General features: G+C 40.0%; 1 protein-coding gene across 1 annotated transcript; it reads right to left on the reverse strand.

The window, feature by feature from the left end:
* Nucleotides 1-3,176: 3,176 nt before the first annotated feature.
* Nucleotides 3,177-20,796, reverse strand: LOC108880126 (ras and Rab interactor 2-like; the record flags this gene model as incomplete). The annotated part of the gene is given in 12 exon segments (XM_051069362.1): nt 3,177-4,486; nt 4,863-5,026; nt 7,931-8,062; nt 8,254-8,479; nt 8,993-9,075; nt 12,457-13,866; nt 17,187-17,278; nt 17,890-17,962; nt 20,015-20,129; nt 20,235-20,315; nt 20,317-20,450; nt 20,700-20,796. Coding segments are annotated over 12 exon segments (2,934 nt in total), but the record flags the coding sequence as incomplete, so codon positions are not given.
* Nucleotides 20,797-21,237: the final 441 nt, after the last annotated feature.

A 21,237-nucleotide genomic window follows, 5' to 3' on the forward strand; every position in this document is an offset into this window, starting at 1 on the left:
TTCTGGTCAGTGCTACTCATTACAATGACGAACTCGGCAAAATTATTTACCCCCCAATATTAATTTGATAAAATAGATTACAGACAGAAAAAGGAATACAAATATATGTTAAATTAGTTCTTTACACTAAAATACAGTGTAATGAATAAAGGGAATTCTGGTCTCTTTACAAAGTCACAACGTGTTGCTGGATTTCATCTGGGTAAGGGGGTCACATTGGGGTACAGGGGCATGGTTTGTTTGTTTTATACATTTTTTGTATTTATCATATTTCTGTATCAAATCTGTATTCAAATTGCAAATCATTAAAAAAGAAATCAGGTGCCATTAAAGAAATCATAGGCCCTGCCATTGGTGGAGAGTGGTCCTCCATACACATCACAATGTAGATTTGGCCTATGCTGTTGAATAAGACTGAACATGACCTTAAGTTAGTTGGATGAGGAATCTATTACAACTTGCATGTGGCCTGACCTGTATAATATTCAATTCAAAATAAAATTGAATTGAATATTATACTAATGTGAACATGTAAAGCAGAATTTAACTCACATTACAGGACTCATGACTCGTGTGTAATTGCATCTGCTTTCTGCAAATTGGTGCATGAATACCAGCAGAGTTGACAAGAGACAATAATGACAGAAGACCATAGCATAACACGGATTCCATGTAAAAAAAGAAAGAAAGAAAGAAAGAAAAGTGAAGTGATACCAATAATACAGTAGTAGTATTGATAGTAGTAATATTTAAAGTAATAATTGCAAAAGTAGCAATAATACTAGAAGCAGTGGTAGTAATTTGTAATTCTAGCAGCAGGTGTTGAGTGGAGTTGTAGGAGCAGCAGGAGACTTGTCATCACAGATCAGACTCTACAGCTCCAGAGGCAGAAATACCTGCAGAAAGAGACAGAAGAGGAGAGAGAGACGGAAGAGCACAATACTACAGGAAAGAGAAGATACTGAGTTAGTAACATGTATTTATGGGATATGAATCCATAGTGATGGAGAGAGAGAGAGAGAGAGAGAGAGAGAGAGAGAGAGAAGCTCAGTGCATCATGGGAGATCTCCCAGCAGTCTAGGCCTATAGCAGCACAACTAAGGGATGGTTCAAGCCTGAGCCAACCCTAACTATAAGCTTTATCAAAAAGTTTTAAGCCTAGTCTTAAAGATACAGAGGGTGTCTGCCTCCTGGACCCAAACTGGGAGAAGGTTCCACATGATAACTGATAACTGAAGGCTCTGCCTCCCATTCTACTCTTGGAAACTCTGGGAACCACCAGTAAACCAGCATTCTGGGAGTGCAGAGTCCTAGTGGGATTGTAGGGGAGTATGAGATCTCTGAGGTATGATGGTGCCTGACCATTAAGGGCTTTATAGGTGAAGAGGAGGATTTTAAATTCTATTCTGGATTTGACTGGGAGCCAATGTAGAGAGGCTAACACAGGAGAAATATGGTCTCTGTTTCTAGTTCCTGTCAATAATCGTGATGCAGCATTTTGGATAAACTGCAGAGTCTTTAGAGACTTGTTGGGGCAGCCTGATAATAATGAATTACAATAGTCCAGCCTGAAAGTAACAAATGCATGGACTAGTTTTTCTGCATCTTTTTGAGACAGAAAATGTCTAATTTTGGTGATATTATGCAGGTGAAAGAAGGCAGTCCTAGAACTTTGTTTTATCTGTGAGTTAAAGGACATATCCTGATCAAAGATAACTCCCAGGTTCTTTACAGTGGAGCTGGAGGCCAGGGCAATGCCATCTAATGTCACTACATCATTAGAAAATGGATTTCTGAGGTGTTTGGGACCAAGTACAATAACTTCAGTTTTGTTTGAGTTCAAAAGTATTTAAAAAATATTTTAAAATACTGAAATATTTTGTGTGGCCAACATTGATGTGCAGTGGAAAGTGATGTTTATATGAGAAGCATGAAATCCATATATCAGGGAGCCAAATGTTTTTGTGGAAGGCCAGATTTGGCTGCCATTTGTCTGCCACTACAGAGACCTTACTGAGAGAACTACAGTAAACCCTGCTCATCACAGTATAGTGCAATAGCTTTACCATTATATTGATGTTCAGATGAATTTCCTCCCAACAAGGTCATCACCTTTACCTTTCTGCAGGTAAAAACACACCATTTGTGCTCCTGCCCTGGTGATGTATACAGATGTGGTGCATGAGGGTTGCAACATATAATAAGATGCATTTATCAGACTGACAGCGCTGACTTCCACTACATAAATGTGTCAACAAAGCATTCCTTAACTCCAGACCTCAGTCACAAAACCAAAAATACTACAAAATCTGCCTATAACCTCAGAAAACATTATATGAATTGTGCTATTTTAACTGTATTATGTTGTTGTTTATATCTGTAGATAAATGTTTATTCTGTATTAGTGTGATTTTGTGTCTGAAGGAGGGCTGTAACATTTATATAGCATTAATAATGTCAATTTTACTTTTCTTTTTTAAAACTTTTTTTTAACAACTTTGTATTGAGTAAATCTAAGTCATATTTAAAGATTCAGTTTATAATTTGCATACCTTGAATAAGAAGTTGTAATGGGAATACTTTATTTTGGGACTGCCATGATGTGTCATGTGTCAGAGAAAGAGTCAAGAGGCAGGCGTTATAGTGAACTGTTGTCTCAAATTGGAGTGGATGGCTTGAGATTACAGCTCAATGACATGGGTGTGTTACATGTTAGAGTAAGTGGCTACAGTGCCATTAAATACATAACTGCTTATCACAACAGAAAGGCAAGTTTGATACTTAATAACTCCCTAACAATTCCAGGAAGCTATTCAGTTGATACGAACCCATAACGCAATAAGGTGTACGTCATACCTCATTGTGAATATGTGACTTTGCTGTGATCAAAGGCACAAAGTCAGGGTTGTGATAATTCCTGATGCAGATAAAGGCAAATCAAACATGTTACTGTTAAACAACAATGCATTTTGTTCCAACTCTTCAGCGTCACCAGTTTAAAACTCTGTAGTAAAAATAATTTCATATATATTTTTGAAAATCAATTTGTGTTGTATATTTACCAATGGTGCATTTTATGAATGGTTTTTTTCAGGTATTGTGCCACAATAACATCAACATATTATGCCCAAGAACTGACACTTCCTGAAAAATAACATTATGTTAGAGTCAGCAAGTCACTTTGTTTGGAGAGAATTTTATATTTTTCCACAGTCAGCATGGAGCTATTTTCATAACAAACAGTAGAAACAGTGTTGTTCATAAATTGACTTTTGAGAAATAACTGGCATAAAACCAAGTCCAGTAATGAGTCCAGTACAGAAATATTAAACCAGAATACAAATATTTGTCACTTTAGTGATGAGAAAGAATATAAAAATATTTCTACATGAAATAACAGGCTACAATTGACCAGCAATTGCAAAAAAAAAAACATAAGAGAAAAAAAAATCAGAACAATTCATTTTACTTTTTAAATTAATGTTTTAGCATGACGTTTTAATCTAGGTCATTTTTATGCAAGCTGACTAGTCACTGGATGACAGCTGAAAGCTCTCAGTAGCATACAGTATGTTCCTTTTGAAGGCACCCAGGATAACAGCAGTTAAGGCAGAAGTTAGTTTTTTAAAAAAAATGCAATATTTTACTGTACTCAGCTTTGAGGATATACATGCCCAACAATCTGAAGAACTTTCATCTCCATATAACATTTCACATACTAAAAATCCTGCAAATCAGTCTCAATACACAATCCAACACTTTCCGCTTAGCATGTACTCTAACCAAATCAGATACAGGCCAAATAGACTAGTGGTTGAATTGTTGATAAGTTGACATAAACTTAAGCTGAATGAGTCTTACCATAATTTTGCCTTTTTGACCCATATCTGAGCCACATTTCTGAGGTGTAAGAGTTAAACTACAAGCACTTTCCAGAGTCCATTCTATCACTTAGTTGTTTCTCATAAAAGACAAATCCCCTCATCATTCAAAAATGGTCAAAACTGTCATATTTAACATCTGCATCAATATATATACAGCTTGGTTTCTGTTTCAGACATCCTCAAATCTATCAAAAAACAAACATCTACAAGCACCACAAGAACACCAACTGCTATAGTTTATGATCAAGTGCAGCAAGCTGTTACATTCTCCTCCACTATTCAACTTGAAGGCAGTTTCCATTTTGCATGATGGCAGGGATACAGAGGTTAAGGTTAGGCACCTTCCTATAGACAAAGTGGAAGATCTGTGTGCGAGGCCTGCTGTGGAGCTCAGCTTTGATTCGCTGAGGGTGTGTGTCTGGGGCCAGCTGCTGGCTGGTGTCCTCAGTGACCAGAAACAGTGCATAGTTTTCAGGGTCGGGGATCTTAAATTTGTAAGCGCAGAGTGAGCAGACCTCTTCTGTGGTGGTGTAAGGGTGGACGACCAGGGTTTTGGCCGTGCAGCCTGTATCCACTTCCTGCAGGGCTACACGGAGATAGTTCTACAGAGAGAAACAAAAAGTCCTGTGTTAAAATTTGGCAGAACGGACAGAAATCTCCGCAATGAAGGAAGCGTTGCTGGTGAGTCGAGCAGGCAGACAGAAAAACACATGCTATTACCATATAGCTGTAGAAAGAAATCACATGCAGTTGTTTAATGTTCCACTAGAGGGTGCTTTGTACCCAAAAATACAAACCACTGAAAAAGATTTACATGCCATGATGTTAGTGGAAAACTGTATATATATATATATTCCTATTCACTGGCATCTTTCATGCAACTTCCCAATGCTGCACGAGAGTTGGATTTATTTTGAATTGGTACAACTTAGACTCACTGCCTGGATGATCAAGTTGGGCTCAGGTCAGGTTTGATACCTGAAAGTCGTCCACAGATGGCACCGAACGCTGTGCGGTGCGTCTGCGGTGCCACTGGTGTAGAGTGTTCCTGGTTTCAGAGCTCAGTACCCGGGCTGCTTGCTCCTCCTGGAAGTTCTTGATGAGGGACATGGCCCCGTAGGCGCTGGTCAGGTAGTACCCTCCTGGAATAGAAAGGAGACAAAGAAGTTTGAACGTTTGAAGATGAATGGAGAAAAAGAAACTGGACAGTGAAACACATCATTATCTAGAAATGAAACCAGCTGACGCTGCATAGAGTCTTTATATATATATATATATATATATATATATATATATACATTGTGTCACAGTGACACAATGACCTCACAGAACACATTTCTGGTCATGACTGGCTGACAGTATCCTGTAAGATATCGTGATAAACTTGGGAATTCATTTTCCCTGCCATGATGGCAAGCTGTTCAGGCCTAGAGGCAGCAAACCAGCCCCAAGTCATGATGCCCCTCTCACTGTGCTTAACCACTGCATCATCTTAGCTGGGTGGCCACTTCTAGAGAGAGTGGCCACAGTGCTAAATCCATTTATAAACAGCTTGTCTAACCATGAGCTGATGAATATCTAAACTCTTCTTTGTAAAGTTTTCCAGCTATATGCAAATCAACAGCTCTTGACTGTAAGTCTTCTGAGATCACTTTTTTCAAGGCATGGTTCTTGTAAATAGTAAATTCAAAATGTTAGTTTTGTTAAATAAGTAATAGTAGATCTAAACCACACCTTTTAACTTGCTTTATTGATAAGATTCCAGATTTGCTGACTGCTGAGGCTAAATAGCTTTTGTTGATGTCATTATCCAAGGGGTTCACATACTTTTTCCAACCTACACTGTGAATGTTTGAATAATGAATTCAGTATGGACAAGGACAATACAATGATTGATGAATCTGACCATATTTTAAAACAAACGTATAAATACAATTCCAAAGGGACTTAAGGGTTCACTTAAAGCTGCTCTAATCCATGTTTACATTAGTTTGCTATTATTTTTTTTTATATTCATTCATTTTCTATATCAACTTCAGCAGGTGCTTGTATGCCAGTGTTATGTTATGGACTTTTTGTGCTCAAAACATAGCAGTTGATACAAGTTTAAAGCTTGGAAGAAGAAATGCTTCATTTTGCACAGATATAACCTTATTTGAGGTCTGATGAAGACGTAATGAGAAGAGTGCAATTATTTAGTCCAATAGATCAAAATATTTAACTATTTCCTCATATAGTAACCATAGGTATCACATCTTGCAAAAATTCCATGGTGTGTTGTTCAGATGTTTTACACTCGTTTTGTGTTAGTTTTCAGGCAGTTTGAAGAAAATGAAAGGAAAATTGTGTAATTTTGGTTAAGGACACAAGTTGCACAAGATAATGGCAAATGCTAAATTGTTGCATAAGCGAAACTCTTTTCTATCTTAAGTTAGCTAAAGTTAGCTAGCATTAGCCACTACAAGTTACTGGTCAGACCAGACTATTTAAGGGCTACAGCACCAAAACCTCTATTGTGTGTGTGTTAAACTGTGTTGCTTTACAGTATGAATTAAACCTTTCCTTTCTTCGAGGAGGAATGTTATTTCTTCTTTTAATAGTTGCATAGTCTCACTTTCACTGAGCCCTTACTGTAAGGCACAGACTGCTCTGTGTATTTCACTGCCTTTAAATGAGTTGATATTCAACCTACAGACTGAAAACAAGACATGATTAATATTACTACAGTATCATGGTGATGTTCATTAGTATCCACTGTTAAACAGTTATCACATGCTGCTGAAATAAACACAGATGTCTTTTTCCTGGAATACTTTTCTTGTGGGAGATCATTTCCAATTTTTTAAAAACTATTCATTTATTTTATTTTATTTTCTAGCTCATTTTCATGCCACTTGAGTTGAAATTACCAGGAAGGTTCAATGACTGAGTTTGAGAAACATGGACATGGGAAGGAAAGCCCTAATGACATTAGTAGGAAATTCCAGTCTGTTTCATTTGAATGGGCTGGAACAGGTTCAGAGGAAAACAGAGGCTAAACCCTCCCAGAATGAAATATTTTCCTATTAGCGTCAACCTGTCTGGCATGTGAGCGCATTTAAAAACTGCTAAAATGTATATGGTATAGTGCCGTCTTTGAACTACAGTTTGAAATATATCAATTGTTGCTTTGACATTAATACCTGAACCCTAATCTGTGAAATATTTAATAATAGCAACTAATCAGTTCATCCTTGAGTCCAAGTGAACGTTTGTGTTAAATTTGAAGAAAGCCCCTCAAGGCATTCCTGATGTCCATGAGAATGGAACGGATGTATGGACAACCAAAAAACATAATGCCTCTGTGTGAAAGTTTTAATGCAGAAAACAGGACTGTGACTGTTGTGAAAAAAAAAAAATCCTCTGATGATGAAGACTTCTATTGTGTGACCCCCACCCTTGGTCTCTAATGTTATGAACCATTTCCAACCATTCAGCTGGAGGTATGCCTTCCTTTGACCAGGTTATACAACGGGGTGGAACTCAGGTCACCCTCACACCACACTGTAATGTGCCTGACCTCATGAGGGAAATATCCAACATTATCGAACTTTACATGAAGGTAAATGTCTTCACAGCTCAGGCGCCTACGGTTGTGAAGTGTTTTTCTCCTCAGTTTCACATCCGTTACACAGGTAAAATGGAAGTTTCTGGGTTTTCCCTGTGTGCTATTATTAGCTGAACCTTACTGTGAGATTTTAATCGAGTACTTCAACATTTTGGAAAATGCAGTTATTCACTGTCTCTCTAAGGGTGAGATGTGACAGTGTCAATGTCATGTTTGTTTATTAAGTACAGAGCTGGAGTTAGCATGTGTTTAGACTAGCCTGGGATAAAGACAGTAGGAAATAACTAGGGAAAAACTCATGAAGTGAAAAGACATACCCTCCAACATGGTGCGTTTAATTCATACACAAACAGAGCAACAATTTGCAGTTTAAAGGGAAGCTAAGTGCTGGTAGCTAAGCTGGGTTAACCACATCCAGCTACTAAGAAACTGAACCTACCCTCTCCTTGAAGCAGAGATGGGTCAAGCAGCTCCATCATGTACTGAATCTCTGTGTCCAGCTGAGGCATGTCACACTGAGCAACCACGTAAGTCAGCATGGGCAGGAAGTCATCGGCACCATACATCCTCCCTGGAAGGAAGCAGGCCGAGAGCAGAAAGGCAGGTCAGACAGACATAGCAATGGTCATTACTGTAAATAGTACCTGAAACTAAGACGGAAGTAGGAGTTTGACAAAAACTTGTAGATTGCAGTATCAATAGTAACATCAGCTGTAGTCTCAGGCGTTCTGCTATATGCAGAGTAAAAACACTATTCCATACCTGAGTTATCCTGCATGATGGTGTAGATGAGTTTGCACACACGCAGCAGCAGAGACACCTTTTTCTCAGGCGAGTACATCTTCCTCATGTTCAGGAATTTGTGGCGGATCTTCTCAATAGCCACAGGGTCAGGGGGCACGGCCCCATCTACCCCCAGCTCTTGGGGCCTCTTGGTCTTTGCCAAGGCCAGGTTCTCCCTCAGCTGCTGCCAAGCTCCACTGCTCACCTACAAAAGAAAAAAAAAACACAGACAGGGTTAAAGTAGTTCTAGATATTCTTGAGGCAATTGTTTATTTACTTTGTTTATTTACTTTCTCATGAAACTTGTCACGATCAATAACACTGTCATAGATCTGTCCTTTAATATGAAGCTACAGACAGCAGCCAGTCCGCTAAGTATTAATTTGAATTGAGGAAGAATTAAGAATTAATTAAGGATAGGGGCAAAGAGTCTGTTCACTCTTGAAACTCAAGGTCAGTAAGTAAGTCCATTTTCTCTCACAATGTACAGTGCATTTTATGTGTGATCCTTACCTAGCAAAGAAAATCTCATTTCTGTTTATGATAACATAAATATTTCCATCTGATTATTAAATGTGTGTGAACATAGACATCCACAACTAAAAAGAAATCTGTTGTGGTGATTGCTTTCTGCCAAATATCATGTTATTTCCTTTTTTTCTTTCATTTACAGTCTAACAAATGACATAACAACCTTGTGACATTATAAAATCCTGACCTGGAAGTCATGTAACGCCACCTCAATCACGCTCTTCAGAGGCTTCAGGACACACTTGTGCATGGCCTTCTCTAGCACCTGGTCTGTACAAGATGACAGCAACACACACATACACAAGCCACAGGAAAAAGAGAAACAGACATTTTTGATCATTCGGTCACACCAGTAGATAAAGAAATGATTAAGACTTCAAGCAAAGAAATTATTTTACAACTGAAAGTGCGTCATTGTGTGTTGTGAAAGACAAATGACGGGAAACATCACACAAAACTGAAACAGTGCTGTCCATAACTAGTCTGTACATCTGGTCATCCAGACACTTTATTACTCAGTATATGACACTGTAGGTTATACATAGTCAGCTGACAGCAAAACTCAGACCATAATGTGGTCATTAACGATAAAATGAAACTAACCACACAGAATCTCAAAGTCTCATTGGTCAGTGATATACAGTAAATGACGCTCTTTATATTGCACTACAAATTATATCAAGCCACCATTCCTGCCTAAGATCAATAGTAGTAGCTACTGATAGTCTTCTGTGTGCATTTATTCTGATCTGTCCTTGAGTAATACCACCATCTTTCTTGAATGCTACACATATGGTAAGAGCCAATTTTTTAAGTTGTAAAACAGCATTAGAGATTAGTTAATTAGTCAATCAAAAGAAAACGGATCAGCAACCACTTTGATGAATTATTATTTCAGTCATTCTTCAGCTAAAATGCCAGACACTTGATGGTTCCAGGTTGTCAAATGTGGGAATTTTCTGCTTTCATGATAATAAACTGAATATATGGGGGTTTTGGACTGTTGGTCCAACAAGGTTATTTAATGATCACCTTGTTTTCTGTTGTTTCATTTACCAAACATTTAATCAAAGAAATAAGCAGCAGATTAAACAATAATGAAAATAATCATTAGTTGTAGCCCTAAACAGTATTTTGTAGCATTTTCTAAAATTTGAATCATTTCTAATTCCTGGCTTTCAACAACATGAACAAGATCAATAAATAACTAACCTCCTTTCAAGAAGTAAAAGTCAGGTTTTACCAGATAGATTACATATTTGGAGCTTAAGCTTAAGGACAACCTGAATATTCAGTGTGTTGCTCTTCATGGCTTAGTGGCTGAGCCTGAGTCTGACCTCAACAAATCCAGGTATTTAACCAACCTGGAACCCGATCAAACATGGAACTTGACCCCTTTCACAAGTATGCCATTCATTCAGCTGACATGCATTAAAACGTTGCTCTTGGATCTTACAATGGCTCCATCTGTACGTCAGACTTACGTCCATAGGCTTCAAATCATTTCCTGCCTACCTCAACTATGTCCAGCATGTCACATTGACACAATTGTGTCTTATTGTTCACTGGCAGCACTGATACAACTATTCATTCTGCACAGGCATCCCCAGCCTCCAGGCAGTGTTTCTGTCATGCTTATGCAATGAGCAACACAGAACAAAATACATGTTTTGCAACAGTGTAAACCAGTGCATGCACATACAGGAATTCTGTTCTTCTGCAGAAATTCTTGCCCCAAACAATCCTCCACACTCTGTATAAGATGTGCTGTGGGTCACCTGAGGTAAGGGTTTGGCCTTTATTGCATGCTGTTAAGACAAATAACTCTCATGAACAAGGGAAGGCCTGAAGTGTTTATAACAGCTGGACAATTTCCATCAGATCCTCATGTGTGTGTACAAGGAGGGTTACCGAGGCGCTTAAGGACACCCTTTTGGTCACACTATCGTATATGTTGGCACACATGCACACAGACATTTTCTGACTGTGGACTTCCTGATTCCTTCCAGAAAGGCTCATTTCCTTTGTATATTGAGCAATGTTTGCTATTGGGCTTTATCTGGGCTACAACCTGTTCAAAGGCTTCCTTCAACTGCGTGTGTGATACACAGTGTATGCACACAGAGCAACATAAAAACTTGAAACAAACACTCAAAGAGACATAAATGAAAATAAACTCAAAATTTGTGCTGATTCTTCAGAGAAATGACAGCATTTCCCCTTCTCCTGTTTGTTCTTATCCAGTCAAGGCCATAAGTCAGAGTGTGCGTTGACAGTCGTATACCCTCCCTTTACAAACACCTACTGGTTGACTAATCCACCTTTTATACTTACTATCAATAGTCACAAGTTTGGACCTCTAACACCCCTTTTACTGCAGAGTCAAACTTTAGAGGTAAACTGAAACATTTCTTTCCCAAGATGTCAGACTTTTCACCCATAACGTAATCACACTCTTCTAAATCTCTGTGTAAACACTCCAGGAGCACAGACATAAAAGTGTCTGCCCTGCTGCTCATAGTTCTCAGCTTTGTTTTGATTTTCCAAGGAAAAATTAATACCTGTCATTTTGTGGGCTGCATATACACACCTCTAACCATCTAAAAACCAACTCAGCTATTTCACACACACACACACATATATATTTCTCTTATTACAGTGTCACTAACACAGCTTAAAATTTCAGCTTGGATAGAGCTGTCAAACATCACATTCATTTCCCTGCCTGCTGTATAAAATGTCTTTACATTTCTTCACATTTCCCCTCTCCAAAGAGAACATTAGTGAGCGTGAGATGCTTCATGTGCGAATCTGTGGTCTGCTACCACAACCAAAGTGGATCACTTCTCTGTCTCTGAACAAGGCTTCGCTGTTGTTGTTTACAATGAACAAGGGATGTGAGATGTGTGCAAAGACATACTTACATATTCATGCAAATACTCTAGTCCACAATAATCTGTTTGGAATGAAACAACACTTTGATAGTGTTGCTCATGTCTGAAACCTTTATTTTTGCTACTATCATGAGGTCATGATGGCAGTGGACAACAGCAACAAATTTGATATACTCTACGAGGATAAGGAAGAGGAAATCCAAAGTAGAAAACAAAATTCCTAAGTCTTAACACAAGCAGCTTTTGATACTCACATTTTGACTATTACCAAAAAAATACAGAGATTCAGTACCCAGCCCCAATAAAGAAATACCTTTAAATGAAATTTTTGCCTTTGAAAATGAGTCTCAAATGCACTATGAGCTTATGCCAAAGAAGAAAGGCCAAGAATAACTCACTGGGGCACAGCACAATGGCATTTCTGTAACTCAACACCTATAATGAGGCAGACTAATATGGAAAACTTCAACTAGTATGTCTGATTCCCAAGACAGTGGCAAGCCTGGGCACTCACTGAAGAACGTCAATGAATGAAGTCATTTTCTAATCCTTTTCTGAAGCAATACTCAAGAGGTTTTACTTCTCATATTATGCCGGAATGAAAACATGGAGCGAACTGAATGCTGTCAGAGATGGGATATGACTAAAACATGTGCCCATGCATGCATGAGGAGATGTTTCACAAAGTCAGGACACACAAACCCACAGTACAACCAGCAAACTTGTCTTTAACTTTATGGTGTCATGACCGACTTACCGATCTGGTCCTCAGGTATGAGTGATTCTATAGGTGGGTCCAGCTCAGAGCTCTGGCGCAGGTAAGCCTTCATCTGTGTCATAAACTGCCTTAGAGTCTGCAGAAAATCCATCCCTGATGTGTGACAGCCTCGGTTCTCTTGAACAAAGCTGATGTAGTCTTGAACCAAGGAGCCAAAATAGGAGCTTTTGTCCCTGGACAGCTCAGCAATCCTTTTCACAGCTCGTCTCTCTGGGGTCATGAGGGAGCTCAGCATGCCGCTCACTTTGCGGAAGCGTCCCTTCAAGGCCCTGGGGAGGATGAAGGACCCTCCACCCAGGCTCACACCAACCCTTCGCCTCCGCGCCTTAAAGGATGGACGGAGGCGCATTTCTAGATCTGTCTCCAGGCCAACCCCGTAGTCCTCCTCTTCATCCTCTTCCCCATCCTCATCATCCTCGCTGCTGTCCTCCACTGGGTCTTGATGGTTAAGATGTCGAGACGGGCTGGGGGCCAGGCCCAGGGAGAATCCAGGAGACTGTGAATATTCCAGTGAGTCAGAGGAAGAAGTAGACATGCTCATGTCACTGAGCCGCTGGCGTCCCCTCTCATTAGGACTGGATGGACTCCCAGCATTATTCTCCAGTAGTACATCAGCAGGGACAGCAGGCGGTGGCTGGCAGGGTGGAAGCTTGGCACGAGACAGGGCCTTGGCGATGGTCTCATCGTCCAGAGCGATGTGGCATCGGTGGGCTTCCAGATCAGGCTTCTTAGGCCTTGGAGGTGGAGGGTTTGAAGGCACAGGAATTGGTGAGCTGGCATTTTTAGACAGGCTGCTGTGCTTGGTGCCCATTGGTGGTCGAGTGGGTGCCGGCCGCCTGCTGGGAGACTGGTGTTGCCTGGCAGCTACTGCGACAGCCTCTGGCATGCTCTTGGGTCTGGTGGTTGCTACTGGAGGTCCAGGTGGAGGTGGGGCAGGGCGCCGGCGTTGCATTGAGCGGGGGGGAGGGGGGCGAGGGGGAGGGGGCCTCGATTTGCCGTTCAGTTTGAGATTGTCCGTGTGTTGCCCGTTACCTTTGTTGCCGCCCAACTGCTTCACAGATGATTTCCCTGCATTCTCGGACTTGACAGCATGTGAAGGCGAATCTTCCTCACATTGGTGGTGGTGGTGGTGATGGGTCTGGAGAAACAATGGGTTAACAAAGCACAGAGGACCACTGGAATGTCTTTCCTCCAGATGAAAGGAAGGTGGAGAAGCGTGGGGCCGAAGGGTTGGGGGTGCGCTGTCGCAGTTAGCACCGGTGTGTCTCTGCAGTGACCCTCCAACGTCCCTGTTCCTGTTGGTTCGCTGGGGGCTGAGGGTACGGCTCAGAGGGCGACAGGGGTGGGGGGAGGTGCGACGCTGACTGCACAGGGCAGAGTCCCAGAAGCCTGTAATACACAGACACAGAAAAGCTCAGAGGCAAGCATTAACTTTAAGCTAGGCACATAGCTCTCCTGGACCAATTCAAAGTTCCCAGAAGGGACTACAAATGTAGTAGTCTACAAATGAAAAGATCAGTTTAAGATATAGAATAGAAGTAAAAGAACAAAGACAGTATTCTCAACTACTTCTTACCAACACTACTGATGTTTACTCAAAATTTTCCTTGTTTTTTTCTCTTTGCCTGTCCCTCTACTCGCTTGTGGCTTTTGTCTGGCTGGTGGAAGAAGTGCGGTGAGTTCAGCTCCGTGTCTCTTGGGTCTGATTCACTGGATGCCGACACACACCCAGAGACATACAGAGGGAGTCACCCATGCTAATCACAGAGTGGGAGGGCGCTCAGTGCACCACACAGCACACAGTTCCAGTTCCTCCACTCCTTCTTCCTCCTCTGTTTTCCTCTCTCATAGTTCTACGTAATGCTGTATTTTCCTTTAGCTCCTTTAGTTGGGTAGTTTTAGATAGATGCTCTTGATAGATGCTCTCTTTGTTTCATACATACTTCAAAATATATATGTAGTGACTGCAGTATAAGTCTAGTAATGACTGGGCATGCAGGCTAAAAATGGAAACGTTAACTCTTGCATTCCCAGGGCAATAAATTAGCAGGGTTCAACTGACTGCTGGTTGAGCAGTTTCAGATGTCTCATAATACCTCGGTGTCTGGAGAGTGAAATCTGCCTGTGGTATTCTTACTGGTCCATGTGACAATGAGCACCTGACACTACAGAGCAGGACTGCACAATTCAAACTACCCTGAGTAACACATACAATACCAACTGACTATAACTCTTGCTGATTCCTCAAACGTTGTTTTTCCCTTTGCTTTATGGTTATTTTTTACTGGGACATTTGAATGAAAAAGAACATACTGTGGATTCTCTAATATAAGCTGAAATTAAAATATTTTTTCAAACAATACATAATAAGAAATAATAATTATACATAATATAATCATGATTTTGTTTGTGTCATCTGAAATGCAGTTTGAGGAGGGTCACAAAACTTGCAATGTGAGTTAACATAACATACAAGATCAATAAACAGCACATAGTCTACCATCTACTGTATGATGGCATTAGCATTGTGGTTGATAAAAATACTAACATGTTAACATAAAAGCAAAAAGCATGAATAGCAAATTAAATGGAAGCAGATCAGAAAATGAGGGGTTCTTATAGACATACTAAGAGATAGGGGAAATAGAACAGGGGAAATCAGATATGATTGACAAAATGTGACAGAGTGATTTCAGTGAATTTAATGCTAGCAGCACTATACTAGCAGCACTACAAGGCTCTACTTAGGCAGCTAAATACTACTGTTAGCATGCTAACATGCTTACAGTGGAAATGCTAGCATACTTCTGTTTAGCTGGTAGAATTTACCATGTTTGTCATCTTGGTTTAGCATGTTAGCACGCTAACTTTAGCTCTAAAGACAAGACTGACACTGATGGGAGTCTCATTAATTATGAATGTATTTGGTCATAAATCCAAGTATTCAACAAATGTTAAGAATGCAGTACCTATAATACAGTTAATCATCTAGGTAACACAAAATTTCATGACAATCCATCGGCTAAGATATTTCAGGCTGGGCCAAAATGATGGACTGACAAACCAGCCCACATTCTCTATTCATGCCACTGCCATGACTAAGAAGTTGAACCCTACCCTCATGACAGCTATCCATGGCTGACCAAAATATTCATGGTAAAAGCTTTAAGTACATTGGCTCAGAACCCTCCACCCCAATATACCTCAATATGAACTGTTTGCAACATGTGTTTGTGTTTCACATGTGCGTGCCCAGATTCCACAACATCAAGGCAGTCTGCTTTTTGTCTTTAAATAGAAGCTTTCCAGTGGAGAAGGGGAGTTTCCCTTAATGAATGTATGAGTTTGTTAAGAAGCTGGTTCAGAGGATTTTCTGCCTCTTCCAGCACACATAAATGTAAAAACAGCAATGCACAAGTCTCTGCAGTGCAAACTAACACCCACTTCCATTCACAAGAATGCAGGCAAGCAAATACAATGACAGTACTTCATGTTTGTAAGTAGCTATGACACAGTTTTCTGCATGTTACGGTAGCATTCACACGCCAGTGTTGTGTTTTCATACATGTTTGAATGCAGTATAATGGTATGTGCACGTTTAGATAACACACAGCCTACTGTAGCTTTCCACTCGCCACTCCCTTCTCCCCCTCACTGAGCACTGAGCTATGTCATAGGATCCTACTGTAGGAAGCTGACTCACCGCAGTTTCACAGCAGCTGAGCCTAGAATAACTTGACAGAGATGAAGTGGCTAAATCTGCTGTGAAACCAGACCCAACAGGGTCAGTGTGTTTTGATGAGGAAAAATAAATAAAACCTGTGCCACAGATAGTGGTTGTTTGATCTCCCTCTCTCTGACTGATTGTTTGCATGTTATAACACACACATACAAGCACCATGCTACACTGAATCAATATACTCTCATCCAGTCTTGTGTACTGCCATACTACTTCTAAGCTTTTTCTCAAGTATTCTAAACATTTATGACCATTTCTTTCAGTTTATGCCAGTTCAGTATGAAACCCAACTTGCAGTGAACAGAGTGAGCACTATAATACATTTTCATGTTTTCTGTATATGTCAAAACTATGGCATGAGAAATCAAAGCCAGAGGATGAATATGTAAAAATGGGCCTCATGAAAATGATTTCTTCCTTTAATGAAAAGAGTTGAGTGACAGTCAGCTATCCAGTTTTAGTTTTTGCAAATGTACCAACCAGTTTCTAAAACACCCCCTGCTTGACATTACCAGGAAGAGGAACTGTTAAACAAATAGGGTTCTTCAGCTTCTTTCTCAGAGTTGGATGAGAATATCACTCTAATTTTTCTGTAGTAACTTTTATGGAGCTGGAGCCAGGAGGCTATTAGCCTAGCTTAGCATAAAGATTGGAAGCAGAAGCGGAAGCACAGAAATCCCTCTATGAGCACCTGTAAAGATTTCTAACTGACAAGTTGCATCTCACTTGTTTAATATGTGTATGAACAAAATGTGAAAATGACAGTTTGTAACTGTTTGTTGATGAACAACAGTTTACCCACCAGCCCAGCGCTCCTGTTCAGCGTCTATTGTAATCACTGACATCACTGACAGATGTGCCTTGAGATAACTTTTGTTGTGATTTGGCGCTATATAAATAAAACTGAATAGATATTCAAGGTGAGCGTTCATATAGAACTTCAAAGCAGTTAGATAAAAAATGAGCACACCTGCTCCAAGCTGAGCCACCTCCTCCAGTTCTTTCTGAGTCTTGGCAGATGCAATGGCCTCTGGGAGTTTGATTGTGAAAGGCAGGACATCCCTAAGATACAAAAAATAAATAAATAACAAGAACACAAAACATGAGGAGAGAGAGATTAGAAACATAAGAACACAAAGTTCACACATAAGAACACAAAGTGATGATGCCATAAGTTTGGTTGGCAAACAAAACCTGAAAACACTAGCATACAGAGAAGTGAAAACACTTTCAATCATCACTAATAAAACATGCTGACACACCCTTTGTTTCCATTATTAAATTATATATAAGTTACAATAATACTTGCTGGGATTGTGAATGTGACATTACACGGTGGTCGAGAAAAATTCTGGGCATTAAATTTTAGATGCCTGTTTGATTTGAGGACCATCTCTATAGTCAGATCTAGTAATGTGTCTGTTATTGCTTGTGGCACAATTTCCCTCTATTTCCTGTGTCTGTTGTTTAAGTCTGTCTGAGTCTCCCGAGCTGGCACGAGCTAAAACAAGAAGTGAGAGCCTTGAGCGCTGTGAGCTGACTGCTTACTCAACAAACATTATTTTCATCCATGGGGTTTCCATGCACAAGTCATGCCTCATCACTGGGCAAAACACGGAGTAGCTGGTGATGTGATAGATGGACAGACAGAAAAAGAAATGGTGTTTATTTACCTGCTAATACAGTAGAAAGCCACCAGGCGAAACAGATCTGCAAAACTTATCCCAGATCCCTCGAGAGAAAAGGCTGCAAACAAATGAAATTGCAAATGAGATTAGTCTGTTCTCACCTATCTCCTGCATTTCATATTTGTTTATAATCAACAATTGTTTTAAGTTTTATTTAGTAACTTTCTACGCCTTCAAACAGCAGCAAGATATTATAGCAACAACCAACATATGCATACATGTATACACGATATGTATACACACTATACAGGACTTAATTCACAACATATTTTTTCCATGATGTAATTATTGTAGGGCATGGCTGGGGCAGCTACTGGGGATGGAACCATACTGCCGTGGGGCAGGGTCTGAAGTTAATTTGAGAGTTAGTTAACAAAGAGTTAGCCTAGCTTAGTTAACAAAGAGTTAATTAACAAATGTTAGCATGCTAACACATTATTGAACATGGTAAACAGTATACCTGCTTAATATCAGCATGTTAACATGGTGACTGTGGGGATGTTAGTATGTATTTAGCTTAGAGTGACATTAGCAGCATGCTTCAGACCCTCTTCAGTTAATGTACCTGTAGTTGAATAAACCTATGACTGTGTTCAGCATCTACGTTTGGGAGATCTGAAGTGCCTAGTCTCTCTGATACGAGTTTGCAGTGCTGTCTTTCAGATTTTAGCTTCAACAAAACCACATTCAAAGACAGCATTTATACTCCTTAACTATGTGTTTATATTTATATCAAGAAAGAATGTGCAAGTTAATGAGCAAAGTGATTTTAAATAGCACTGGTGTATGTTTTTTTTTTTTTTTTTTTTATGAAACCAATGTTAAGTTCAAACCATTCATGCACAAGGCTGACTTGATGCAGAAATCTGTGCAGTATGAGAGGCCAACTGGAGAGCAGCTGACCCACATCTAAAGGCCAAACCAGGCCAAAGGCACTCCCCTCCCTCCCATGTGGGCTGTCATTTCAGTAAGGAAAATCCACAGCTGGTATGTTGTCACATTTTGGCACTGCCATAGTTCCAGGACTATGCAATATTACAAGCATTGCTTATAATCAAAGTTTTATGATAATAAGATCACAGTGGTTAAACATTACAATCTTATTGCACTCTTATGGTACACTATGTCAACAGCATGACAAACTGCAGCACACACTTTCAATATAGTGTTTAAGATACACAAACAGTATACAAACAGTTAATAATGAGTGGAAAAATTAGAAAGTGTTTTGAATTAAAGTGCTATACTAATGCAGCTCTGCAGTTCATTTAAATATGTCACCAAACCTGTTCAATGTCACTCACTACTGCTATGCAAACAAACATGTGACCCAGGTCTAAGTGGCCTGAGTCACAGCTTACATTAGACGTTTGCTGAAGATTAACGCATTATCAGAATATTCAAATCTTTCCTACTTTAACCAAGGTTAAAAGAGCAGGGATGTGTTACTGCAGCCACATCACATGTAGGTCAATACTCATCTTTTTATACCAACAATACCATGGGACAGTTGCATTAAAAAAAACACAAATTAACAGCAGTTTATCTTAAGACTCAGCATGGTTTTATGTCCCACAGTGGCATGCGCACACACAAACACATACCAACAGTGGGCCAAACTGATGTTCCTCTGGTCATACTTTCATTTCTCATTTATGTATGTGTGTATCTTTGTACACAGTATGTGGAGGCGGACAGGAAGTGACATTTTTATCTCTCTGACCTAGAGTACAGTGTGACTGCAGAGGTGGTTGTGGCTGAACGAGACATAATCAGGAGACCAAAGGAGACAGAAAGAACACAATCTGAGTTAACATGAATTACCTTTGCTAAGAGCAAAGTTATTAACACAACTGTTCCTTTAAGATATTCTGTACATTGTAAGCTGTCTGGCAACATGTATGGTACATTTCAATCAGATACTGCAAATAATTCTCATATATTCCTTTTTAAATTTCTTGGATTACTAGATTATGTGGTATCATTTTTTGAGACAAGACTTGAACATATTCTGAAAGTCAATTTCTAATATTTCGAAATTGATAATCTGTTACAGTATCTAAATCAATACATCCAGATGTAATCCACGGTGTATCCTGAATCAACTTACTGTACTGGCTCTCTCTGACAGGGAAGTGGCTGATGGGAGTTCCTGACTGATCCTGCTTCAGACGCACAGACAGAACCTTTCTCTGTAGGGCAGCTGACTTCCTTACCAGGAATACCTGTACCAGGAGGGAATCAGAGGTCATGAAACATAAACCACTTTTAGATGACACTACAGAATGATATATTAACATTTGTATCCCAAGATGGTGGTAACCCCTCACCCCTGGTGGTTGTTTGAGCAGTATGTGACTGGCCTCCTCTTCGCTGATTGCCAGCAGCAGCCATACCGGGTGGGTTTTGACTCAGCCTGTCCAACACACTCATCCTCCTTCGCAAAGAGTCATACCCAGAGTCCCTTTCACCCCCCACGCCACCACAGTGAGGGGACTGCAGGTAAACGCCACTCACCTCGCTCTCAAGCCTGGCACCATTACAGAGACAGAGAGACAGTTAAAACGCTTTATGCCATCTGCTGGTGAAAATGAGTACCAATGTGGTGAGTATTTACACTCAGATGTTAAAATCAGATTTTAACAGAATAAAAAACAATGAAAACCAAGCTAATAGAAATATATGTTCTGCCTCATCAAGAAGACATTTTAAAATATTAACTAGGAAGAAAAAAAGATTTTGTCAGGTTGATGAAAGTTGTGTCTAAGTGAAATGTGTGGAAAAACCAGCTTTACCCTTGTAAGCTCCATTGGCTCCCTTGTCCATAGTTGGAGAGGTTTGGACCATCTCTTTCTTCAGCTCTCCGATCTCCGATGCAAATGTGTCAATCAGCTGGAAGAAGACAGAACGAAATGATTTAAATGATGAGGGAACACAAGAAGGAGAAGAGGAGGGGGAACGGCAATAAACGAAACCGACAGCATCGCTCAAACATAAATTACAAAGCAAGAAACTGAGACTTTGAGAGGGAGAGATTACGCTGGTCAAATCTGGAACAAAGGGCAGGGTTAGTCATTTTTCCTGTGTGTGGACATCATTTCCTATAGGCAGGAAATGTGAACACAAAGCACTGTGAAAAATCACCCAACACTCAGGCTGGGCCAAAAAATGTCCCAAATTGTACTGCAAAGACACACATGCACATTTGTATTCAGTGTGACCAACTGAAAATACAGTTTCTGCAATAAACAGCCCAGCAGTGTGTGAGGACATGTAAACATCTGGATAAATCAGGACAAGAAGGCTTGTAAGATTACATTTCCCATGCCATGT

This window comes from Lates calcarifer, unplaced genomic scaffold, assembly GCF_001640805.2.
Source record: "Lates calcarifer isolate ASB-BC8 unplaced genomic scaffold, TLL_Latcal_v3 _unitig_847_quiver_1384, whole genome shotgun sequence".
Taxonomy (NCBI): Eukaryota; Metazoa; Chordata; class Actinopteri; family Centropomidae; genus Lates; species Lates calcarifer.